The following is a 26,586-nucleotide window of genomic DNA, read 5'->3' as shown; positions in this document are numbered from 1 at the left end:
TTACTATGTGTCATGAAATGTTCTTCTTATGAAGAACAGTGAAGTGGATAGAGTTCCTGCCATCAAGGAGATTACTTTCAATTATGGGAGATATACAAAGAATAAGTGTTTGCCAGGTAGTTCTAAAGGCTGTAAAATGTAGGGTCAAGGGACAGAAAGTGATGGGCATGACCTAGGAGTCTTGTTTTTTTAGGATCATCAGTGTCTCAATTAAGGCAACATATTCAAAAAGACCTAAAGAAAGGGATGGAATAAGTCATATTTATATCTAAACAAAATATTGCAGGCAGAGCAAAGACAAACTCAAAGACACTGAAGAGGTATATTTGGTATGTTTTCCAAATAGGCACAGAGCGTTCTAAGGTATTTGAATTAAGAATTTTATCTTATTTCATTCTTTTAATTTTTTTTTTTAACATTTATTTATTTTTGAGACACAGAGACAGAGTGTGAACAGGAGAGAAGCAGAAAGAGAGGGAGACACGGAATCCAAAGCAGGCTCCAGGCTCCGAGCTGTCAGCCTGGAGCCTGACGTGGGGCTTGAACCAGCGAACTGTGAGATCCTGACCTGAGCCGAAGTCAGTCGCTCAACCGACTGAGCCACCCAGGCGCCCCTGAATTAAAAATTTTAGACCTTAGGGAAAGCACCAATACTATCCAGCTCTAGGATTGCCGGTTGATTTCATCTTCAAAGCCCCTTCAAATGATTGGTAGTAAATGCCGGTAGCTGGACTCAGCCAGTTTTTTCTGTAAAGATCCATACCATAAATATTTTCAGCATTGTGGCACATAATGTTTCACTCGACTCTGTTGTTTTCTAAAAGCAGCCATAGACAATACATAAGCAAATACATGTGAGAGTGAGCTGTGCTCTAATAAAACTTTATTTCACAGCAGGAGGTAGGCTGGGCTGGGCGCTTGGAGACTGCCATCCTCTGGGCTGGCATGGTGTTGAGCGGCCTTGCCGGGATCTTTCCAAGGGAGGCACCTTAGCGAGTCTGTCATGGGCTTAAATGGAGCACCTGAGCCGTGTCCTGGCCGCGATGAGTTGCAACAGGCTCCTCATGTTACTGATTAGACCCGACAAGTTCTCCCAAGCTATTAGTGGAAAGTTAGATCTCTGGGCTGTCTGCTCAGTTTTATTACACTAGCCTGCCCTTACCCCCTTCAGATTCGCCACAAATTACTTTACGTACAGGACACCAGCAGAGTTCCGAAGGTTACCTCCCTCCCCAAGTGCAGCCCAGATGGCCAGAACCAGCCCAGGCCTGGATGGCAGTGTTTCCTGGGAAGCTGCTGGTAATGTCCAGGGTTAGAGATGAGGGCTTCTACAGAGCTTTCTCACGTTGTGTCTGTGCCACAGAAATGCAAATGAAAACCTGCCGTTTCTCTCTGGATCTGGAGCACGGAGGCCAGTGGAAACCAGCTATGTACCCCTGCTGCTGGCCAGTCCTCACAGTGGGAAAAGAGAGAGGAGCCTGGTCTAACTAAGGAAGAAAACCAGGTCTTTAACACAAGGCAAGGGGATGGGCAATTGTATAAGGGAATACCAAGATGATCCTTTTTCTTATTTTTTTTTAAGTTTATTTATTTATTTTGAGAAAGAGAGTGAGGGAGAAGCAGAGAGAGGGAGAGACAGAATCCCAGGCAGGCTCCACGCGCTGAGAGTAGAGCCTGAGGCGGGGCTTGAACACAGGACTGCTGAAATCAAGAGTTGGATGCTTAACTGACTGAGCCACCTAGGGGCCCTCCTTTTTCTTATTGAACATTTTAAACACATCAAAAGGGGTTTGGTTAATTAGAATATAAACTAAACTTGATTTTAAAAGTCACCCAAAACCATGATAGCATAAATACGATGGAGGTTTCATTTTCTCTCATGTAATGGTCCCGAGATAAATAAGCTGGTAGGGTGGCTGTGCTCCACATGGACATTCACATCCCAGGTTTCTTCCATCTTATGGCCTTGTCTTCTCCTGGGCGGGTGTCCTCGTCTCTTTGGTCTCTACAGGCTCCCGTGGCATTCCAGTTGGCAGAGAAGGGGTGAAATTGCAAGTGGGAGGCGGGAAATTACTTCTTAAGGAAGTGATGTGGAACTAGGGCAAAGCACTTCTGATCATATTTTGTTGCTGACAGCGTGGTCACGTAGTAGCCATACCTAGCTGCAAAGGACGCTGGGAAATGTGGCCCCAGTCTGGGGAGCCCTGTGCTCAGCTAATTAATAACCTATTGCGGATTTTTAAAGAGGATTATTCATTAGACGAGAGGTTGGAGTTAGCTGTTTTCCACAGAGTTTATAAGGGAGTTGAAAATATTTTTTGGTCTGTTTTCACCTCGTGTGTGAATAGTCATGCCTGATGTCACACAATACTTCAGAGACTGGTAATTATTTTTCTCAGACATTATTTCACTTAATCCTTTAACATTTGCTTCCTCTGAACTACACATTATCATTGGAAGCAGACGGTATCTTCATATACAAGAAGAATAAGGCTCGGGAAAATGATGAGATTACCCAAAGGCATACATCCGTCGAGGACAGAGCCAAGACTTTAGTCCGGGCTCGGAGCTCTGCCATTTGCAGCCCTCGCGATCTTTCTTAACACCTAACCCTCTGAAGGGTTTCCTGTTCTTTGGCGTTCGCCAAATGGAACATCCCAGGGTAGCAGAAGTCTGACACTTTAGTGTGCAGAGTAAGCACCTGAGGCCCTTGATTAGAATACAGATTACTTTCCCAGAACCTGAGAAATTTTCCTGAGGTAACCCTAGGTATGGAGCCCTAGCACTGAAATGCTTTGGGAATCATTGCAGTGATCTTACATTTTATCATTGCATTTGCTTGAGCACACAGAGGAGATACTTCCTATTTTCCGTCTGTCTGTCCCCTCGCTTGTCCTCCCGTGCTTACACGTGTTACCTTAAATTTTGGAACTATTGCTTCTGAAAAATCTTTGCTCATCTCTTTTGAAGCACCTCTAACTCAAAACGAAAAGGCAAACAATGACGAAATGTCAAAACCCAATTATGGAAGCCAGCGTGGTATCCCTTTCAAACAGAAGTTTTCCAAGTCCTTGGTTAAGGTAGATGTCCAGAAGGTGGCTTTATGCCCTGCAGTTTGAAAGGACAAACGACATTAGTTTTTCATCAAAAATATCGATGTTGAGTTCATAGTGAGTGAGTGAGTGTGTGTGTGTGTGTGTGTGTGTGTGTAAGGTACATATATACATATCATTGTTTCCCCAACAGAAATTTCACATAGATTTCTACTTGGCTCCATGTTACCCTCAATTCCCATTAAATCACATTGGGCTTTTTTATTTGCCTTTTTCTCTGTCAGACACCAGGATGAATTTAAACTCCAGTCCCTCTCCAATGGCCTCTCTGATGTATTTGCTACTTTTTACATTCCCTTTCCCTGTAGAATCTGATGGAAATTCCTTTTGAGCCTTTAGCTTTCCCTCAGAGTCAAAAACTTTTGTGTTGCTAATAGAACTCAGCTTCATTAGCATTTCAAATCCTGAGATGCTTTTAGAGATCCGTGTGTTAGATCTGAGGGGCTCCCCAGCCACAACCTGATTTATCAAACTTGTTTAACTAAAATCTCCAGTGGCCTGTGCCTTTGACCTTATTTCTGCCAGCACATCTCATCAGGAAATCCTTTTCAAGGAGTCTAGAGAAAGACACATGCATAGTCTTAGAAGCTTTACTTTTGTCCCTCTCTCTGCTCTATATATTGCCTGTTGAAAAGCCATACTTCATTACTTTTGGTTGTTAGATCATGGGTAGATGGTGAGTAGATAGATAGATGGACAAGTAGATGGTGGATAACTAGAAAGGCAGATGGATTATTAGATGGGTAAATGGAGGGATGGGTGGGTAGGTGAAGTACATGAATGAATAAGAGGATGGGATAGATGGATGGATGCATGGAAGGAAGGAAGGAAGGAAGGAAGGAAGGAAGGAAGGAAGGAAGGAAGGAAGGAAGGGAGGAAGGGAGGAAAGAAGGATGGAAGGAGGGAGGGAGGAATGAAGGATGGAAGGAAGGAGGGAGGGAGGAATGAAGGATGGAAGGAAGGAGGAAGGAAGGGAAAGGATAGAAGAAGGGAGGGAGGAAGGAAGGGTAGTTAATATTCAAGTCTTCCATCTTGTACAATTCTTGCCATTTAATTAACTATAATTGGCCGTGGTGTTCTTGAGACTGAATACCATTTCTGCAGAAAACAGCAAGTCATATATGTGTCCTGCATCCCACAGGAGAGGGGTGGGGCTTGTAGAATAATCCATTGCCATTCTGGCTCAGTGTCTTATTTGTAAAATAAAAGAAACCATTCTCTTAAACAAATATATAAAAATGCTTCAATGCAGTGCTGTTTAACCAGACATACACAGCAAAATCTCTTGGGGAACTTACCCTAACTGCATATGCCTGCACCCCAGACCCTGAAATGTGCATCCTGATTGAAAATTAACTGCCCTGGCAGAATAGTCTCTGTGCCTGGTAGCAGTAGCAATTGAGCTATGGGGTCCTGACTTGATTTTCTTCTTGCAGACATTCCACTAACACTTTTTAAGAGCTTACTATATCTCAGGCAATGTTGCAAGTGCTTTTTACTTGTATTACCTCATTTAATCTTTACCACAACCTTTTAATATGTTTACCATTAATATCTCCGTTTCATAGGTGAGGGAATTAAGGCGTGTAGAAGTTAGGTAACTTGCCAAGGGTCACACAGCTAGGAAGAGGCAAAGCTTGGGTTCTAATACAGTCGCTGTCCAGACTCTATGGCCCCACTCACCATGCACCCCTCTGAACACTAAACTGACCTTTCAGTCCAGTAGAATGTTCTGTGATGGTGACAGCGTTCTATATCTGTGCTGTCCCAGGAACACGGGAGCCACTACCCACAGGGAGCTTTTGAGCCCTTGAAATGTGGCTAGTGTGACTGAGAAACGAAGTTTTTAGTTGTCCTGTATTTTAATTAATTTAAACAGCACAGTTTAGGAGCCAACTGATAGCCTCTCTTCATACATACGATTTCAAAAAAATGAAGTGCTGAAGTAGGTATTAAGGTAGGCATTTCAGTTATAGACATTCTCCTTTATTAATAATATTAACGTGAAATAATTACAAAGCAGCCTTAGAAACCTTTGTGCTTCTTTCTGTCATAGAAAAGAGTCTCGCTGCTCTATTAAGCCCTCTGCCAAGTAGGTGGCACATCTCCTCTTAGCTCATTGGAAGATATAACGAGATGAGACAGAAAAAAATAATTCAGGCAGAATAATACAGGGACATCATGGGCAAGTTGTAGCATGGTGGTGCCATTGGCATTTATTCTTAGAAGTCATTGTTATATTTTCCATCTCCTCAGTACTGCCCTCATATGTTAGGGGGACGAGGGCTTCATGGAAATAATGGACTTTAAAGCAGGGTTTGGTGGTGGAGGAAAGATACTACAGGGGCATCTGGGCTCATGTGAAGGAGAGACGCCATCCTGCACCCCCTTCTTAAAGAAGTGAAGCGAGTGAAGTAGGAAAGTGGGAAATTTTGAGCCAAGAGAGAAGAGGGGATTCTGGATAAAACAATGTAATGAAGCAAAAGGGCCATGTCGTTCTTCATGTGATACACAAGTTAAAACTGGGTAAAGCTTTAAAGGAGAGGAGAAATTAAAGTATTAACAAAACAAAAGTATAGAGCTGCGAGGTTTTTTTATGTTTATTCTTTTTTGAGAGAGAGAGAAATGGAGCATGAGTAGGGGAGGGGCAGAGAGCGAGAGCGAGAGACAGAGACAGAGACAAAATCTGAAACAGGCTCTAGGCTCCAGCTGACAGCACAGAGCCCGACGTGGGGCTTGAACCCACTAACCGTGAGCTCATGACCTGAGCCAAAGTCTGATGCTCAACCGACTGAGCCACCCAGGCTCCCAGAGCTGAGTTTTAAACAGATAGAGACAAGGCAATATATAATTTGGTGAAATTGTTAAAAAAAACAAAAATAGTTACAACCGAGGTAGACAAACTATAGACCATGAGACAATCCCAGTCCACTGCTGGTTTTTGTAAATAAAGTTTTATTGAACACACCCATGCCCGTTTACATTTATATATGGCTCCTTCATACTATAAAAGCAGAATTGAGCGGTTGCAACACAAACTATATAGCCTACAAAGCCCAAAATATTTCCTATGACCCTAAACAGAAAAAGTTTACTGACTCCTATTTTATAACAAAACGGGAATATATATTAGCACAACCTTTTGGAGTGCAATTTTGTGTAGTCACCACATTTTAACACGCACATCATCTTTGACTTGGCAATATTACTGCTAGAATTTTTTCCAGCTTGTGTTTTGAGACACACACCCACAGGGCTTCTTAAACACTGAAGAACTGGAAACAAGGTAAATAGCCAGGGCACTGGCTAAATGAATTACAGTGCATTAATGTAAAGAGATCCTACTTAGGTTTTTGGGTTTGGTTTTTTAGTGGGAGTTCTACCTACACTGTTTATTTGAAGGGATCTCGAGAAATATTGCCAAATAGAAAAATGTTACAAATAGTATGTATTATTTGTATAAAAGCAACATACGACCCTCACAAAAGACACACAGATCGATGCCCAGCAACTTTTCATTTTGTATCTTCTAGACTAGACTGTGAGTTTTTATGATTTTTAAAAATTTTTATTTTAATTCCAGTGTAGTTAACATACAGCATTGTATTAGTTTCATGTGTACAATATAGTGATTCAACTAGTCTATATATTACTCAGTGCTCGTCGTGGTAAGTGTACCCTTAATCCCCAGACCCTATTTCAGCCATCCCCACCCCCCACCCCCACCTCTCCTCTGGTAACCATCTGTTTGTTCTCTATAGTTAAGAGTCTGTTTTTTGGGCTTGTCTCTTGTTTTCTTTATTCCCTTTGTTCATTTGGTTTGTTTCTTAAATTCCACATATGAGTGGAATCATATGGTATTTGTCTTTCTCTGAGTGCCTTACTCCATACAGCATCTCTATCAAATCTATATTCTCTAGATCATTCATATTGTTGCAGAGTGTGTATTACTTAAAAAAAATATATCCGAATTAGGAAAGTGGAAAAGTAGGGGCACCTGGGTGACTCTGTTAAGCGTCTGACTTCTGCTCAGGTCATGATCTCACGGTTCGTGGGTTCAAGCCCCACATCGGGCTCTGTGCTGAAGCTCAGAGCCTGCTTCGCATTCTGTGATTCCCTGTCTCTCTGCCCCTCCCCCGCTCACACACCCTCCCTCTCCTTCTTTCCAAAATAAACGTTAAAAAAAAAAAAAAGAGGAAAAATCCTGAAAAAAAAAAGTAGAAGAATGAACAAGAGGGGAAAACCAAAGATAGGTCTTCCCCAAACGGAGGGATTCGATATTGAGGCATTCAGGAAGGCAAGTATTTAAGTTTCAAGTTGGGACCGAGGGAAACTGTTGGACTTGAAGAGATGTCTTTATGAGTCATGCACGGCAAAAGCAGAGACGTGCTAAAGAAACAAATCAAGAGTGGAAAGAGAGAAGCGTGCACCATTGTCCTGGGTAATGGCGTTCATAAGTACCCAGGTGGAAAGGCTTCATTGAGGAAACTGGGAAAAACAAGAAGCTGCAGAGAAAGGAACCAAACGAAAGAAGGACGCGGTGGCCAACACTCAAGAAGGAGAAACATTTTTGAGGAAGAACAGATGTCCCTCGGGGTTCTGAGAAGACCCAGTCTCTACGCAGATGCGGAGAGCCGCTCTGCAAGTTCACGTTTGCAAAGTGCCTTAATGTCTTCTGGTAGAAGATCCATGGCCATCGACAGCCCTGGAACATTAGCAGGTGTTCAGATGGGAGGGCCAGAAGCAGTTTCCATGTGTCGATTAGTGTCAGGACTTCTCCCAGCCACCAACACAGCAGGCAGCTCTGCCCGGTGGCGCAGAAGTCCTGGGAACAGCCTGAGCGCTTGCCTTGTGCTGGCGGCACATCCCTGCCTTGGCTTCCCGGCCGAAACACACACATGGCCCGGGGCCAGCTATCTATTTTTCTGGCAAAATTGTGGCAAGAGGCGTTGATGGGAGATTAATGGTTTAAAAAACCCCCACAAATATATAAAAATAAAGCAAGCAAACAGAAAAACATGGAAGAGGCAGGTGTGTGTGTCTTCTAAAATGGTCCACGTCTACCTCCCCCCACCCCACCCCCGTGTCTGCCTGCACTTTGCATGACTTGTGCCTCGGGTGGAGATGTCTGTGCCTGTGAGAATCTTTTTATTTAGACATCACAAGGCATTTGACCAGTTTTGAACACGGCCGGCTTCAATCCTGGTACACAGACATGCCGGCTCTGTCTTCACGAAACTCTCCCGTCCAAACACGTTTGCAGAGCATGATTCATGGTGTTTCCTTCTGGATTGTCCAGTGGGTAATTGCTATACGAAAACCAGAGAAACAGATGTAGACCCTGAACCTTGGCTATAAATTTTTGTTTTATGATTATGGGTTTCAAATGTGCTGTGTCACACTGAGAAATATACAGTTACTCTGAAACAAAATGGATTTTGGTCCCAAAACTTTGGCTTTTTTTGTTTGTGGTTGGACATACTTTTATTAGAGTTTTCTTTTATCGTTGATGAAACACAAAATGGAGGAGATGACGCATATCAGAATGTTACTTTATGCCGTACCAAGAGAATATTTGGGAAAGGTTTCTTCTGTTTGATTAATGTTTAAAATAGGCGTCAATTATTTAAACCTCATTACCAACAAATTAACTAGGCCATTTTTTACCTTCTACCTAGTCATTAGTCTTTATGGTACGTGAATACGTATTTAAAGACGTGTGGCTTATTTGTAAATCTTTCCTAAATTTTACTTAAGGTAAAGAATTTAGAGGAAGCCAGGTTTTCAAGAAATGTGAGAATTAGATTCCCTGATGAAGAAATGATAAGAAACATGTAGCTAAATTTGGGGTCTGCTTTATAAATTAATACTTGGATTAAATAATAGCTCTAATAGTTGCTATCAGCATAATTAATTCATGATGAGAAATGATGAATAGATGAGTAAGTGCTGTTGCACTATAAGAAACCCATAATATTCTATTCACACAGATTGAAATAAAAGATCAGTATTCAAAAGCCCAAGTTTCTTCCTCTACTAGTGAAGAGAACCCCAAGGTGATGAGAAGTTTAAAATTTTCTGGTGCGGAGAAAGAAAACAGCAAACCTAGCGCCATCCCTCCCCACCCCACCCCTACCCCCTGCCCGCTTTGTTATTGTTTCTTGGGCCATGACATAGTATTGAGGGTAGAGATTTGGGAACAGTCATTTCCCTTCCTAGATGAGGCTGAAACTGGAGCTGAAGGAATGAGACTGAGCGGAATTGGGGAGACGCCCTCCCCATCTTCAGCTTGCGATCGGAGCGCCCTACCCTTTGGAACGATGATTGAACAAGGGGGTGCGGTGGCGTCCCCTGGGTAAAAGAAACCTGAACACACGCAGCTGGCAGTGGGGCCACGCTTCTCCTCTCTTAGTCCTTCCTGATGTACTTTAAATGTAGCTGCTTCTTTCTCTCTGCTCATATACCTTTTCACCCACCTCCATTATCGCCTGGGAGTCCACATAGGAGTTTCCAAGGAACGCCGGAGGGCCGGAAGTAAGCACCGGGAGCTGTAAGTCCATGCACGCAGAGATTGGCACATAATGTGCTACTTTGTGTATCTTTACAACCATCTTAACGACAGCGTGTTAAATGTTTTGTTCATTCCTCTGTATTCCTTGCTTAAGGTGTGTGTTTTCTTTGTAGTTAAAGGGTTCCTTACAAACCTCCGTTATAAAATGACGGTCCTTTGAAAAAGAGAGAATTAACAAACACAGTTCAGCAAAAGCTCGCCCCGCTGTCGTCCTGGACTTTTCAATGGCAAGAGCTGAGCTTGCTGGGCTGAAAATTGTTTTAATGTACCTTCATAAAAGGATCTTTGACTTGGTAAGTGTGTGTGACGCATACTTTTCATGTTACACCACGAGTGCCACTTAGCAACTCCTGGAGACAGAGCAGCCTTTCAGCATGGGGCGAGGTGCCCCCCTGACAGGCTTCTAAAAGGCCTGGATGCCAATGCACATTCCAGCACTATCCACAGAAAGGAGCCCAGGGCGGCTCTCTTCCCTGCAGGGGGCAGGAAACCTTCCCTCTTGCCTACCCACTTACCTGCCCTGTTCTGTAGAATTACAAGTAAATATCAGTGGTAGTGGAGGAGGTAGAGTGTTTTCATTACTCCCGGGAGTTTCCTTTCTCAGATGTGCATTGCATCCTTTTAAACAAGTTGTGCAAAACGGCTACAATGTGGATTGGCTCTCCCTTTGAAAGCTAGCTGCCTGGGTTTATTTGTAAATACTGCATCTGTCCTTCTGCGTCTTTTTTTTTTTTTTTTTTTTTTTTTAGCATTTATTTATTTTTTTGAGAGGCAGAGAGAGACAGAATGAGCAGGGGAAAGGACACAGAGAGAGGGAGACACAGAATCTGAAGCAGGCTCCAGGCTCTGAGCTGTCAGCACAGAGCCCGATGCGGGGCTCGAACTCACGAACAGTGAGATCATGACCTGATCCGAAGTCAGGCACTTAACCGACTGAGCCACCCAGGTGCCCCTGTCCTTCTGCGTCTTTTAAGACTGGCTGAAAAGCTTCTCCTCCCTCGTGGTGGGGTCAATATGGCCAGTATAAAAAAGAATCTCTTTCTCTTCAAATTATTCTAATAAATAACCAAGATTGAGCAGGGGACTAGCGTTGGGGAAATTTGGCCCATGGAAATATAAAACCTTCACGCTTAACCAGTTTTCAAAATATGTGTTTAATTATGTGGTGGTTGGGTATGCGTGTGTATGTGCATGACATGACAAGTCACCAACAGGCTATTCGGGGTCCAAGGCTGTGGAAACAGCAAAGTAATTTCCACATCGGACTAGGATTGCAGGGAGTAAGGTTCTAGTCATGGCTCTGAGTTTTGTGGCCTCTGATAGGTCTCAGCCTGCCCTCCTGGGCTTCTGTTTCCCCGGGTGAAAAGTGAAAGCATGAAGTCACAGTGAGTACTTGTTTCAGGATACAGTGTCCTACAATACTTTTTGGGGGGAGGTGGCGGGGAGGGGGGGGGGCTCACAGCAGCCCTATATCCCCAGTTTACAGATGGGAAAACTGAGGCTCAGATCAAATACTTGTCTCAGATCACACAGCTGGTTTAAAGGTCGAACTGAAAGTGGCACCGATTTCAGTTGGAGCCCCACATCCACTCTAGACCACTGTGTCTTCTCAGATCCTGAAATCCTGTATATACATGTGATTCCATGTGTGAGTGTTTGGAGCAGGAGTAACCAATTCTTGACTGCTGCATATAAACTGGAGAGAATTTTTTTTTTTTTTTTTTTTTTTTAAGTAAATGAATCCAGAAAGCTAGATTATTACTCCAGAGCAAATGCAATCCCTCCGCCCAGGGCTTTGCAAGAGGGATAAAGAGGGGGTGTTTAAAAAAAAAAAAGAAAGAATCAAATGGAAAGTTTCTCAACCCAAGGCTTCCCCGAGGAGTAGCTCTCCTCTCTGCTCTACAGTTTAGGGCTTGCATGTGCTTTTTCGGGAGTGGAAAAACACATAAGTTACGAGGAATGTAACAGCCAGGCGGGCGCACGGAGGAATTTAAAGGGTGGAGGGTGGGCTGGGGGCGCGGGGGTGGGCAGGAGGCGAGCGGGCGAGGGGGACACGCGCTTCCAAGCTAAGCCCGCGGCGGATAAAAAGGCGGAAAGGGAGAGAAGTTGGCGCTCAACGTGAGCCCGGAGCGGTGTCCCGGCTCCTCCCCTGCCCGTTTTAAAAGCACTTCTTGCATTGTTGTTCAGGTGAGAAATGGGAAAGAAAGGCGGCTTGCGCGCTCGCCCGCTGCCTCTCTGGCTCTCTGCTTTTGCAGGGCTGCTGGGAGTTTTTAAGCTCTGTGAGAATCCTGGGAGTTGGTGATGTCAGACTCGTTGGGTCATTTGAAGGTTAGCAGCCCGGGAAGGGTTCACCGAAAGTTCACTCGCATATATTAGGCAATTCAATCTTTCATTCTGTGTGACAGAAGTAGTAGGAAGTGAGCTGTTCAGAGGCAGGAGGGTCTATTCTTTGCCAAAGGGGGGACCAGAATTCCCCCATGCGAGCTGTTTGAGGACTGGGATGCCGAGGACGCGAGCGAGCCGGGCAGGGTTTGTCTGGGCACCGTCGGGGTAGGATCCGGACCGCATTCGGAAGGCTTTTTGCAGGCATTTGCTTGGAAGGAGAACTTGGGATCTTTCTGGGAACCCCCGCCCCGGCTGGATTGGCCGAGCAAGCCTGGAAAATGGTAAATGATCATTTGGATCAATTACAGGCTTTTAGCTGGCTTGTCTGTCATAATTCATGATTCGGGGCTGGGAAAAAGACCAACAGCCTACGTGCCAAAAAAGGGGCAGAGTTTGATGGAGTTGGGTGGACTTTTCTATGCCATTTGCCTCCACACCTAGAGGATAAGCACTTTTGCAGACATTCGGTGCAGGGGAGATCATGTTTGACTGTATGGATGTTCTGTCAGTGAGTCCTGGGCAAATCCTGGATTTCTACACTGCGAGTCCGTCTTCCTGCATGCTCCAGGAGAAAGCTCTCAAAGCATGCTTCAGTGGATTGACCCAAACCGAATGGCAGCATCGGCACACTGCTCAATGTAGGTTTATTTTTTCCCTTCTTCTACCAAGAAAAAAAAAAAATGAATTGTCTCTCTTGCATGCAATAAAGACATTGGAAACAAACTGCATTGGTAGCAAGACAAAGGATTTAATGATTTAATGCTGAAAGGGTGTGATATGCTGGCGTGCATATTGATTCCCTCTTGCTGAAAATTTCCTGTTAGATGTTTTCTTCCCAAACAGCCCCTCCCGACCCCCGCTCCTCTCCTTACCAACCTTACAGTCTCTTGAAAACAGTTTTAAAAAGATGCATGGAGTGGGGGGGGGGGGGGTGGGAAGGGGGGAAGTAGAGTGTGACCACAGGACTTTGAAACATTCTTCAAGTAAGGCAATTTGACACATTGTGCAGTTTTTACTAAGATGTATGCAGAGGGGAATTTAACTTTGCTGTTCTTTGGATTAGCTGCTAGTTGTATATATCCCCCCCTTGTGTGTTTCAGCAGTCCAAAGTAATTAAAATATGACATGGTCCTTGCAAGGAATTTAGCCTAATTAGGGTGGCTCCTGCTCTTGCAGTTCATAAACCACCCGTTAAAGCTGCTGCTTCCAATGTTTTCCTTGCTAAGGAAAGGCAATATTTCTTAGCATTGACCCTGCTGCCACCTTTCCGAGTCACTTTGTTGCTCTAAGAAGTTGCTGTTTTGCTAGAAAACTACTGGCAATGAACACCCCTTGGGCTGAGCCATCCATTATTTCCATATCTTGCAATTCAGCCCAGAACCTGGACATCATTTAAAGGGAAGGAAATCTAAGTGGAGTAGCCCAGTTTTTTAAAAAAATATTGACTATTTGGTTATCTGATCCTGACACGATGCCGAGGCACGCATCTGGTCAACAGTAGTGTGGCCGCAGGCTTGAGAAATGACCAGAAGTCCCAGAAAATCCCACGTTCGGGTGGCTGTGGTGGGAGCCTGCAGGATGCATCGCCCCCCTGACAGTGATTTAGATAAATGGCTCAGCTATCTATCAAAATGTTTTTAGTACTTTATTTGACAATTCATTGGCGCATTAGCCTGAAAATGACATTTTAAATCTTTGTTTTCAAAGAGGTCAAAGTTTAACTGGAAGAAATTGAGTTTTCCTAATAACATGGTGGCTTATGTAAAGAGGGAGAAGAAAAGGGAGAGAACGGGGACAGTGACCAGATTTAAATTGCTCTCTGTGAAACTTTTTCTTAGCAATAAAGACCTGCTACTTGGGCCAGGAAATCAACAGGTTTGTAGCTGAAAAATCAATAACCATTTGATGCCAACCGATTGGCTGTCTGACTTAATATTTGTTAGAGCCATAACCAGGGCAAAAAGAAAATAATTTTCAGAAGGCGTCTTCATCTCAAATGCCTTCTCTTTCCTGCTGCCTGTGTTCTTTCTGAAGAAGTCAAAGAAACTGAGTTACAAAATAATTGTACAACCCACCAACAGATCTTTGAAACCTGTCCTCTGTAGCAGTTAAAACAATGTGAACAATTTCACTTGGAATCTCAGGGAACCGGAGCTCTTGAGAAAACTTTTTGGTACAAGAAAAAGTTCTGTAAGACATATTTTTTAACGAAGGGGAAAAAAATGTTCAGGACCCTTGGCGGAAAGCTATTAGACTTAATAGAGCCTTTACAAGTAGACAGTCTCCCTTTGTAATTAACCCTCCAAACATGCCTATTAAGTTGTAGGAGTAGGGGGAAAAGCTTTGTTTGTTCTTGAACAAGTTAAACAAGGGATTTGCCTTATCTGGGGAGAGCGAGTGGTGAATGTGTCATTTGCCTAGGGCCAGCCGATAAGCAAGAAGTGTCGATAACAGCAAAGTTCAGCTAATCAAAGAAACTTGCATTAGAAAAAGTAAATAAAGGCATTTGACAAAGGGATTTCAGAAATTCCAGTGTCTTAGTTTTGTAAGCAAAGCAATTAGTGTTTATTGTGGTCAATTTCGCAAGGGCTGGAAAAGCACACCCCAGCTATAGGCTAAATGAATAAATTGTAAAAATTGCTTTTGCCCCTGCAGAGTTGCTTTATCCTCCATAAACCACTCTATGACCCTGCGTTTAGTTGTTCAAGAGATTAAGTTTTTAAGCATAAGTAAAAATTCTAACAAATGTCTGCCACATGGTGTTTGGTTCAGGGTGGCATAGCTACTTAGGACTTGTGAAATAAAAGCATATTAGGGCTTCGTTTGGATAAAAAAGAGCATAAAAACCACAAGCTTTTCCATTGTACTTAATGACTGTTTTGACGAGAAGCAGATCTGTTTACGCTCTTAACACAGAGGAAACAGTGGGCAAGGAGAAAAAAAAAATCGTACTAAATCCAACCAAAAGTATTTTCTGCCTTGAGATTCTGTTTTTTCGTGTGTGTGTGTGTGTGTGTGTGTGTGTGTGTGTGTGTGTGTGTGTGTAGTAATCAGAGTAAACCCTTTGAATGTAAAACGCACCAGAAGCCGTCTTTGAAAGGTGTTAGAATATTCTTTTTAGTTTCTTTTGTAATTTTAATGACAAAAATGGCATGTGAACCAGCTACCGGTTTGAGTAGGGCCTGTGAATTGCTTGTTATAAAAATTTGAAGTCAGGCTTAGCGGGCTACTCAGGGCATGTGGTATAAATAATACGATTTAAGACTGCCCCTGGAAGGTATCATAGTCACAAAGTTTGTATTCAGATGCCTCGTGGATTATCTTGGTTTTAGGGCCTGCTCCAGATGTTTTCAGCATTAATTGCTCAGTGGGCATAGGATAAATCCTAATATTTGTGGTCTAAATACAGTTGCTTTCGGTGAAATCATGAGTGTGACAACTTCTTGGCCTTCTTCCCTGTCCTCTACATACTCAGCACATCAAAAGAAAAAAGAGAGAAGAAATATTTTCTTTGTGAAATAGTATTGTGCCCATTAATGAGGAGAAATCTGTTTTAAAAACAAACAGTGATGTGTGATTAAGGAAGGAAGAAAAGTTCCCTTCTCAAAGCCCTGGGACCTGAATTTTAAGTATTAAACAGTATCCAAATCCTCTCCTAGTGAGATATAAATTGGGGTCAAAGTGGCAAAATCAAAGATACCCACTGAAAGAGAGACTAAGTAAAGACTGACAGCCACCGTATGAATTGAATGGGGTTTTGAATAAATATTTCGATGAAAAGGCTCAATTGTTTTTCTAAAGTAGGACATAATTTTCTGCTTCTCAGCCACATGACAGTGGTAACTAATACCATCAGAAAGGAGAAAGAAAAGGGACTTTTGCTTACATCTCAGAGTGCAGGATAGGGTCGTCTGAAAATAAGCGGAAATTTCACCAAGTTTTCCTTCCCTGTAGGAAAAAAAAAAAAAAAGAAATACTAAAATTTTGTACACATGCTGATAACTTGGTACTTTGGGTAGGGAGGTATTGATGTGTAAATTAGAAGGAAAAAAAAAAAAACCATGAGTTTAAATTTTATCGCCAGAAAATTGTAGATTCCAGAAAATAAAACAGGAGAGGTACACGTCTGTCCGCTTAAACTTCGGCTATGGAATTGGTCTGCAAGCGCCAGTTAGAATTTGATTTGCCAGCCCAAATGCAAAGCCGTGGTTTTGAAAGAGGCCTTTTTTTTTTTTTTTTTTTTGTCCTAATTAGATAAATGACCAGAATGGCCATTTCTGATAGGCTAACTGATCTGAATCAAAAGTTTTCTTCTCATTTCTGGAAGCCTGGCTCTGACCATATATAACCAGTCAGTATTGTCATGAACTTTTCTTTAAAACAAAAAAGTAAAAGAAAGTTCTTCTGGATGTCCGATGCTTGTAATTTGCCTTCAACATATTAAGCCCCTGGGATGATTGAAAAGGGAAGAAAATCTTACCGTTTTCCCTTTTGTACATTCCACAAGCATCAGTAAACTATCTCGGAAGAGAAATACACGATGAATGATAAAGATTGCAACTTCTGCTCTCAAGGCATTTATAATCTTTGAAATCAGATTTTTTTTTTTTTTTTATAAAAGGCTAGGAATTTTTTAAATCAGAGCGTTACTCTCAAGGAGAAAGATGGAGATGTGAAACCAAGGTGCAAAATATAAAACGCTCTTCAAATCGCATAGGGCTTATTAAACAATAAATGCAGTATTCATTTTAGAACGTCTTAAAAAGAATCTTCTATAGAGTTTGAGTTGCATGTGAGTGCCAATAAATTTATCTTTAAATGACATTTTTCTACTTTAAATGTTCTACTAGAGATTCAGTTAACTATCAATTAAATACATGCTTTCAGAAATGGGAGCTTTTGAGGAAGGTTAATCAGAAAAATCTTGGCTGAAAACCTTTCCAAAAGATATTAATGTAGGATCTTGCCTTTCAGATTATAGTGTAGTTAGGGCAATCGTACGTCTCTGATTTTCTAGAGTAACCCACTTTCAGATATACTGCCACAATTCCCACATAAATCATTGAAATATGCCAGATATTTCAATATTACGAGATTTCCAAGGCTGCCCCTTGAACCCAGGAGTGGCACACAATGTCTTTGTTTGGATTCTCTGGTCAATATAGCTAGAGCGCTCACAGCTTAATTTTTCCATTATGACTGAAGATCGCCTTGTGCTTCTGGGTCATCCTTCTGAACATGAATTCCTTTTGTGGCACACTGTGGTTCTGTAAGTAGAAGGCATCCCCTGCAAAACCTGATTTAAGTACAATGACTGTGGTTCTCAATCCAGCATGTTGTATGTATTGGGAGTGGGGGGAGGGAGAGAATTATTAAATTGAATTACTATGAACAAAGCTGTATCAGTTCTTGGCTAGCTTCTCCTTAAAAAGTTGAAATGGGCGGTGATGGAGAGAGGAGAGTGGAGTGAACTCAGGTTCCAGATTTATCAGTATCCTGTCTGTAAGTGGCTTGGCCTAAGTACCTCTTGTTAAATAGGACATGAGATAACCTTCCCCATCTGTAAGATCTAATGACACAACCTCATCAGTCAATATGTTGCCCCGAATTCTCCTCTCTTCCTTTCTGGCTTCCTTACTTCGTCGTTAAGAACCATAATCCCCACCTCACCCCACACCCCCGAACCCCTTTAAATGAATAAAAAATAAAGTTGTGCAAGTTCTCCCGACCTAGGAAGCAGTAAGGGTGAGTCTGCAGGTATTATATTATTTATCTTGAGCTTTCAGAGCTTCTTAGAGGAGAATTCAAACAGGCAATGGAACTGCTGACTTGCTTTTTTTCTCTGGACTTGCAGGGTGGGGAGCTGAAAGGGGGGCCATTCAGTAAGATAAGACTCTTGGTCCCCTGCACGATAAGGCGAGGATAACAGGAACTGACGTCAGCCAGGCAAGCCAGCCTGGCCAAGCATTTCCTCTAGTCAGGGCACATGGATTCCAGGAGTCTCCAGGCCTCCCCCATTGCTGACACACTGAACCAGCAGGGGGGTGGAGGCACGAGGAAAGCTAATTTTAACAGGAGTGACAGTGGGTGACCACGTACGTCCCTCACGCCCCAAAGGAAATTTCTCTAAACAGAACAAAGAGTCACTTGGGTGGGAGTGATTTTAATAAAAGCAGATTCTGAGAGTATAATTGCAATTTTATGTTGTCCTAGAATAGATCCTTGTTTCCCAGCTGTCCACAGTTTCCCTCTGATGTGTCTGGAGAAGGTCTCTGCAGCAGTCCCCAAATCCTATCCCCCATGAACCCCGCCAACTGCCTCTGTATAACAAAATGGGAAGGAATTCACATTGTCAGAGTTAATCCCTGGTATTCCTATTTACTTTCCTAAGTACCAAGTTCCCACCCCCATCCGCATCATATGACAGACAGCTTTGCTAAAGCCATTTCATTTGCCACCAGCCCTGACAGCCCCCAGCAGTGTTTGCTCTCCTCTTTCGGTCTTCCTTTTTTCTTAAACTCACATTATTCTTGCCTTTGCAAGTATCTGCGATTTGAGGTCTGGGGGAGAAACTTGAATGACAGAGCCGGTTTTTATTTTTTCAAGTTTATAGGTTCTCGTGAGTCTACTCTTTTCTTAAAGATAATTGTTGTTGTTGTTGTTTTAAGTATTGAATAAGGGGTTACTCTCCTAATTTGACTCAGATGTAGTGAAATGTTTGGTTTTGTTATTATTGATCAATTACCGATCACCACAGATCACAGTTTACCAAATCAGAAAAATCCAAATAGCTGAATCCAAAATACTCGGGTAGAAATAATGCAGGCAAGACCAGATAAGACGGGGACATCCGTTAACTGGGAGGAGAAGATTTGGATCACGTTTATCTCAGTTTTTCTCTGATTTCCAGAGCAAATGAAGACCTCGTCTAACCCACGCCTCCTCTCAAAAATTGTAAAGGTTTTGGGGCTACGGTACCTATGTCTTGTTATCAAGGTCCATAATTATAAAAAGGCTGGTGATCTGAAGCCTGTTTCAGCTTCAAAAGATTTTTTAGGGTCTGGTCTATTGAAAAGCTTGGGGGTATAATTAACTAAAATGGAAATGGAGGCAAGCGAAATTTAGTTCCTGATGTTTTAATTTAGCTCAGTACTGCCATGTGTTATTGAGGAGAATTCTTAAAGGCAAACATAATTATTTCATTATGGTCCTCAGAATGCTTTCATTGGCTTTAATGACAAGAAGCTGTATAAAAAGGCATACATTTTAATTAGTCCTTCTTATATTTACATCAGATAAATAACAAATAATTGATGAAAAACAAGTCTTTGGAATGGATGATTTCACATAGTGCGCTGGTTACAGTTTAATGATGAAACGTTTCTCTGTTGCTTTGCATTTTAATTATCCAGACATTAACAGCACTGGTGCCATGGTGCTAAAATAGCGTTGCTGCCATTTTATTACGAAAAAATCACAATTAATGCCTATGAATCAGAAGCCGAAAAAGGTAGCTAGAAGCGCATCTCAGAGGAAGCAAATTGCCAGTCCCATTAATTTCACTATGCTTGTTAGCACTCCTTTTGGTCACTTTTATCTTTTATACTTCATCTCTTTGGATGAGGACTGTCAGGGGTTTCACGTGGGCTTTTATAGCCACCTCTCCTCCTAAATACCTTTCTTTTTCTCCTGCTGCCTGTTTGGAACACTTGCCCGCAAGTACCTTGCCAAATGTGTACCGGAAATTCAGAGAGCCTTTTTCCAGGGTGCAGTCTGCCTTACCTTTGATTTTATATGAAAACCCATTTCACATGATTCATCCGTTTTGGTGTACAGAACACTAATTGTTATTATTGATTTTAAATTCCGTGACCATTACAAGTAACCCAGATGACTGGCAGATAAAGGGTAATAATCCATGGAGTTCTGGAACTGTTTCATGTTTGTCTGGAGTACTTTATGTGATCAATATTAACTGCCCCATTGAAACTAACTGCTGTATCAAATAACAGTCAATCAAATGAATGTGCTTAGAGATTATTTATTGAAAGCTTTAATTGTTCACTGGGGCCCTGCTTATCAGAGGGAACAATAGGAATTAGAGATAGGATGAACAGGTTTGGATTTGCAGAGAAAGTTGGAGGATGTAGATGAACAGGGCATCTCTCTGCTACTTGGGCAAGAGTTTCCAGAAACCCATGCTGGGCTTCTAGTGGCCGCAAGTTGCACGTACTCTTGCAAAGGTTCTCCTATCACCTGTCCATCCAGAGCTCTATACCTATACCACAGGAAGGTATAATGATTTTCTTGCTCTCAGACCAGAGGCTGTGAAGAGTTGTCACTCTCTGAAAGTTTTACTGCTTCCGGGGCGCCTGGGTGGCGCAGTCGGTTAAGCGTCCGACTTCAGCCAGGTCACGATCTCGCGGTCCGTGAGTTCGAGCCCCGCGTCAGGCTCTGGGCTGATGGCTCAGAGCCTGGAGCCTGTTTCCGATTCTGTGTCTCCCTCTCTCTCTGCCCCTCCCCCGTTCATGCTCTGTCTCTCTCTGTCCCAAAAATAAATAAATGTTGAAAAAAAAAAATTACATTGAAAGTTTTACTGCTTCTGCTCCGCGTGCCCACTCACATCTCGTGCCCTCCCACGTACCTCTCCACCTGTATTCCCTGCCACTGCCCGATGGTCTGAGATCATGAAAGTAGCCCGCCTTGACCCAGGATCGATTTCCGCAGCTATGAGATGGGAATAATGATGTCTACGGTGCAGGATTTGTAGAAAGATCAGAGCTCACGTAAATGAGGAGTCTATTCTCGCCCGGAAAACAAAACAGAAGCCACGGAGTAGACTTGTGCTCTGACTCCAGCATGACACCTGTGGCTCACGTGTCTCTGCTCATAGCGAACCTGCTTTTTTAGTTGGTATCTCTTTTCCTCGACGAAAAGGTTCCTCTGTCTGTGGCTCATAACCTGGGTCACAGTCCGTCCCGTTTCTGTCACCATTTGGGTAACACGGGCCCTGATTCGGTGGCATCCATTTACCAAGCCCCCAGATTTACTACAGAGGACCGACTTTTACAGGGGAGCCTTGTCACCTCCTATGAAACTGTCACAGTGCGACTTCACCCAGAGATGCTGTCAGGGGTACAGTCCGTTTTCATTGCTCACCGGTGGATTCGATCTTGTGGGGTCACTCACCAAACAGCTCTTGGGTGTCTGCCATGTCCCCCTGATATGTTCTCTTCTCTGGATGACACCAACATGATTCCTACCCTGTCCCTGCTCTCTCTGGACTCCTAATGTCTGGAGAAATTGCATACACAAGTCCCTGTGACACAACCCTCTTATATAACACCAACACAAGTATCTCCTCGGGACTTTGAACGTGAGTCTGATCACGGAAAGAACTGAAACACCCCCGAGAGCCACAGCTGCTGCAGGTGAGGGATCCGGCGGGTGGAACATCTTTGCCACAGGAGCAGGCAAGAGGTTCTCCCGAGTGGAGGCCTCACGGGTAATTTACAAACGCGGTGTAGGGAGCGCTGGAATGAGCGCGTACCTTCCAAAGTTGCTTCTGGAAGACCTTTATGTGGATATTTCCGGAGTTAATATGCTAAATGATGTTCTTTTGGGGTGGGTCTGATTAGACTGGCTTTTAAGAAAACGATCGCTTATCTCTCGATCATTGTTCCCGTGACTTCCTGCTCCGTGCCAAGCCGCCCCCGAAACTTAGTGGCCTAACAATTTATTATCTCATTAGTCTGTAGATGGACCGGGCTCAGCTGGGCAGGTCTTCTGCTCCACACGCTGTCAGCTGAGGCCTGCGTCTCTCCAAGTCCCGGCAGGCTCACTCCCCTGGCTGGCGGTCCGCGTCGCTCTCGTTGGCAGGGAGCTCAGCTGGGCCTGTCGACTCGAGCGGCTGCACGTGGCTCGTGCTTGTCCCAGCAGGGCAGCAATGATCGGAGAGGGAGGGAGGAAGCGGAAGCCCCCAGCCCTCTGAAGGGCCAGATCCAGGGCTGGCACGGAGCCACTCGCGCCTCTGTGGGCGAAGCAGGCACCGGGGCCAGCCCGCATCCCCAAACTCTGCCTCTCGACGGGGCAGTGACAGAGGAAGGGCGGCCATCCTCCGTTCCCCGTAGCGATCGTCACACGCGTGCCTTCTGATAAGAAAGACACGATTGTCTTCTGACGATAGAGACTGCACTGAAGCACCACGGAGGGGTTTTCGTTCGTCGGTTTTTGGCTGGTTACACGGTTTCCACGGTTCTCCTCTGCCGCCTGTCGATGCCTTCTCGCCAGTCGGCCCTCACCGCTGATCCGGCGTGGAAGGTACGATGCTCCTCGTTTTACAGGAGAGGCAGTTGTGTCTCGGAGAAGGTGAGGAGTGGGTCTGAGGTCACACAGTAAGTGGTAGGGCTGAGGCTGAAACCACGGGAAGGGCTTTTCCCCATCGTCTGTGTGGACTGACTCACTTCCAGTTTAGGTCTGTCATCTGCATCAGCTGCGTGAAGAATTCCTGGAACGCGTTCTATGCCCTAACAAACCCGAGAAGGGGCCCCGGACTGTTTTGGCGTGGGGGAGATGTAGAAAAGAGAGAAGTAAGGAACCGTAACTCGCATGAGTTCCTCTGACTGCGTTATTTCTCTGATAGCAGCCACGGCCTCTTTTGTCCCCTGTCCCATCCTGTGTGTGGCTGAATTCTGCATTGGCCCCTTCCCTCCCTCCGTCCCTCACAGGAGTCAGGGTCTGCTTGAGTCTTGTGTTTACCGGGGAATTGCAGGAAGGTGAGAGATGAGAAATGAGGCTTTGCGTCTTCTCCAAGTTCACCTGTAACCCTCCTCTAGAGACCACTGCTAATGATTCCTGCTGGGGGTGCCTCATGGTTAAGGATCACTATTATATCATCCGTTACTTAAAAAAAAAAAAAGCGGGGTGCGGGGTGGGGGGAAGCTTCCTAAGAGAGGATGAAGTTAAATTGCCCTTTTGGAATTCGCCCCCTGTTTTAAAGTATCTGTTTTCTTTAGAGGGTCCCAAACCTAAGAAAACTATTACTGCTTGATGAAGTTTACATAAATAATTATGACGGTTGTTAGCCTCTCCCATAATGCTCTTATTTCACTGATTTCAGTGATATCTGAAATGTGATGTATTGCTCTCTGTTTTGGATTTTTATAAGCCATGTTCTACCTGTTTTTGTTTGTTTGAAATCTAATTGTTACTGAATTACGTATTTTGAGGAAATGGAGACAGATGGATGCGTTGAAGTGACTTACTAGAAGTCACGCAGTAGGTTCTGAATGGAACCTGTAAGATGCCGTCACGTGTTCGGGGGGTACGGCGTGGTCCTATGCAGTGTGTCACATGGTGGAGTTGGGCATTCTCCATGCGCTGCCTCGGCTGTGGAAGCTAAAGCTCCAGTCCCCTCAGTTGTTCCGTCTATAAAATGGATCCACAATGCTTACCTTGCAAGCTTACCATAGACTTAGATAAGAGTGTATTTAAAGTACCTGATAGGTAATATTCAGTAAATAGATACCTTCCCCCTTACTTTATTATGAAAAACTTTTTTAACACAGAAAAGCTCAAAGATTTTATGGGAAGCCCTTGGATACTCACTACCATATGTACCATTAAAGTTACCAGTTTGTTTTCTGTGTTTCTACCCATTTCTCCTGTGTGTGTGTGTGTGTGTGTGTGTGTGTGTGTGTGTGTGTGTGTGTGTGTTTCTGTTTTGTTTTATTGACTGGGCTCCCTTACTAACCTGGGACGTTTTGGGGATGAGATATTGTGTCCTTCTGTTTTCCAGTCCTAGTATGGTACTTAGTACCTGGTCAGTACTCAATTAACTGTGGTTAAGTCGGTGGATATGGTCAAGCACACCGCCGTTTGAGTGTACTCGATATCAGCACTGTCCAGAACTTCGTAGAGTGATGGAAACGATCTGTAGTTCTGTGTTGCCCAGTATCGTAGCCGCCAGCCTTGTGTGGCACTGGATATGGGCCTCATATATCTGAGGAACTGAATTTTTTATTTTATTTAATTTTAATCTGTTAAGGTTTCAATACCTACACGTGGCTAGTGGCTACTGTATTGAACAACGCAGCTCTGTATACTCCAGCCATTAATATTTTTTCAATATTTGTTCTCTTTCTTTCCCTTTCGCCATTCTTCTTCTTTCCTATTGCTATTAAGGAGCTTTAATTATCTCTTTATGTAGAGGGTAAATAGACTGCTGGAGAACGTAAACAGAATACCAGAGGGTGGGGATTTCAGTCATTGTTTAACGTGTTTTCCTTCTGGGTGGAACTATTTTTCCTGGGGCCTGGCAAATGCATAGCACTTACTTTACTAACATTTTACAGAGCTAAACCAGGATTTTCACAGAATCCCAGTGGGCTGGACTTCAATTATATTTCTTGCAGTCATCACATCGCTGTGGCATCACATTCTATTCCTGTGCTCCTGTGTCCTTGTTGACTTTCAAATGGACAGAGTATCTTCCAACATTTCCAAGCTACTTTCAACTCAGTTGAAACGTCTTAAACTTAAGGGAGGCAGAGAGGAACCGGCCACACTCTGTGGAAGGCTCACCATGTGTTCTAGAAAATGCCATCCTGTCTCTCCCAGGAAGACCTTCTTCTGCTCATGTATGTGTGCTCTGCTTTGCAACCTGGTGCCTGGCACACAGTAGGTGCTCAGGAGCTAAGCTGAGAATAGTTCAGTAGTAGCAGACTTACAATTCTGAACATCCCAAATGGTTTCCGCCTTGATACATTTGTATGTTTTAGAGTCACTCAGAACACCTGAAGGTAAACTTCCAGGGAGCTGTCAAAACTTGGGAAGTTCAGGTTGGCGGTTATGGCGAACACTTATGAATGCGTTAGCCAGAAAACTGGCCTGAATGGGCACAGGATATTTCCTTGGGCTTCTGGCGTTCGTTTTGATATCCGAGAAGCAGATTTTCTGATGGTCCCTCCTCCCCCCTTTTTATTGTCGATCCCTAGAAATGATGAAGGTAAATAGACATAAGACCAGATTAACAATCAAGAGAAACTTTTGAACGAGGTTTGTTCCCTGGACCTGGGCACAAGTTGTGATGGATTTTCATTAGAATGCAAAACCACCATCATCATAATTATTATTGATGAAGCTCTTACTGCCTGCCAAGTACACAGAATGAACGATGTCATCTGGGAAGCCCTGTTATCGCACCATTTTACGGATGAGAGTTCCCAGGCACAGACTAGATCAGGTACCCAACTCCGGTCTCCCAAGTAGAAGCGAGCCAGTTGCAAGTTCCCATCCCGGCTTTGCATTATGTGGGTTGCCTTCCCTCTGCCAACTATGCAAAGTAAACTCCTATGTGCTTTGCAGGAAGGGGCAATAAGAAGGTTGGAAGCCTCAGAACCCACAGAATAATAAAAGGGTTTCCAAGTGAAAGCTGGAAACAATACATTTTTAACAAAATGGGCAGTTACTCTAATTGCTGTGCCCCTACTGTTCAATTCCTTTTTATGTCCTAATTCATTAAATTATGTGCACACACAGGCTTATTATTTACAGATGTATGCACTTTTAACTGGCTCATATGAAACAGATGTTTCGCGAAAGGTAACAGAGAGCAAGTGATCTAAACCGTCCTTTAGTGAGTATCAAGTGAGTATTATAGCCCATTACCTGCAAGTCTTTTGCTATTATTTTGAACGGCAATGTCCAGTGTGGGGAGGAGAATTCAATCTGTCCCCTGGAGGAACAAATAAAAATACAACGACCCTATAAGCAGACATCTGCATCTCAAAATAAAAGAAGGTGTGTGCAGGTGACAGGCAGGTGGTGTTCACATGTGGGCTCAGGTGGATATGAATGAGTTTTATAAGCAGTTTGGGGGGGGGGAAGACACATTGCATTACAGCCAACTTTTAAAAACAATTTTATTTATTTATTAAAAAAAATTTTTTTTTAACGTTTGTTTTATTTTTGAGACAGAGAGAGACAGAGCATGAACAGGGGAGGAGCAGAGAGAGAGAGGGAGACACAGAAACAGGCTCCAGGCTCTGAGCTGTCAGCACAGAGCCTGACGCGGGGCTCGAACTCACGGACCGTGAGATCATGACCTGAGCAGAAGTCGAACGCTTAACTGACCGAGCCACCCAGGCGCCCCTAAAAACAATTTTAAAGGGCCTTGTTCTATGATATTTTAATCACTACTGTCTTGGAATATGTAGCTGAGCAATTAGCACACTCCTTTTAGGCAGAACTTCTTCATTATTTTTTAGATGGAATTAGTCCATTGCTCTTGTATCTGGCAGGAATGCATGCAAAGTATACAGTCCATGTCAAATTATTGTCTCCCAGATTCTAAAAGAGTTGAAATGAGCCTTTCTGCAGGTTCTTTGTGGCTCCACCAAAATAATCTTTAAAAAAATTTTTTTAATGTTTATTTATTTTTGAGAGAAAGAGAGAGAGAGGCAGACCAAGCATGAGCAGGGGAGGGGCAGAGAGAGGGAGACACAGAATGTGAAGCAG

At 43.5% G+C, this 26,586-nt stretch overlaps 1 protein-coding gene across 10 annotated transcripts in view; it reads left to right on the top strand.

The window, feature by feature from the left end:
* RARB (retinoic acid receptor beta) overlaps positions 1-26,586 on the top strand; it is a 771,365-nt gene that overhangs the window by 585,653 nt on the left and 159,126 nt on the right. The window contains exon 1 of one of the 10 annotated variants that reach the window (XM_025912934.2): positions 11,982-12,707. The exons of 6 other annotated variants lie outside the window; for them this stretch is intronic. In XM_025912934.2, the coding sequence (XP_025768719.1) occupies positions 12,551-12,707 (157 nt within the window). In that variant the 5' untranslated portion in view covers positions 11,982-12,550. Of the gene's footprint in view, positions 1-11,981; positions 12,708-21,653; positions 22,438-26,586 lie in introns of those variants that run through there. 3 more of the 10 variants (XM_086674196.1, XM_086674195.1, XM_086674194.1) reach the window with 3 other exon arrangements.

This window comes from Puma concolor, chromosome C2 (assembly GCF_028749965.1).
Source record: "Puma concolor isolate L17-30 chromosome C2, mPumCon1.1.hap2, whole genome shotgun sequence".
Lineage (NCBI taxonomy): Eukaryota > Metazoa > Chordata > Mammalia > Carnivora > Felidae > Puma > Puma concolor.
Note: the sequence above shows the minus strand (reverse complement) of the source record. Positions and strands in the feature narration are given on the sequence as shown.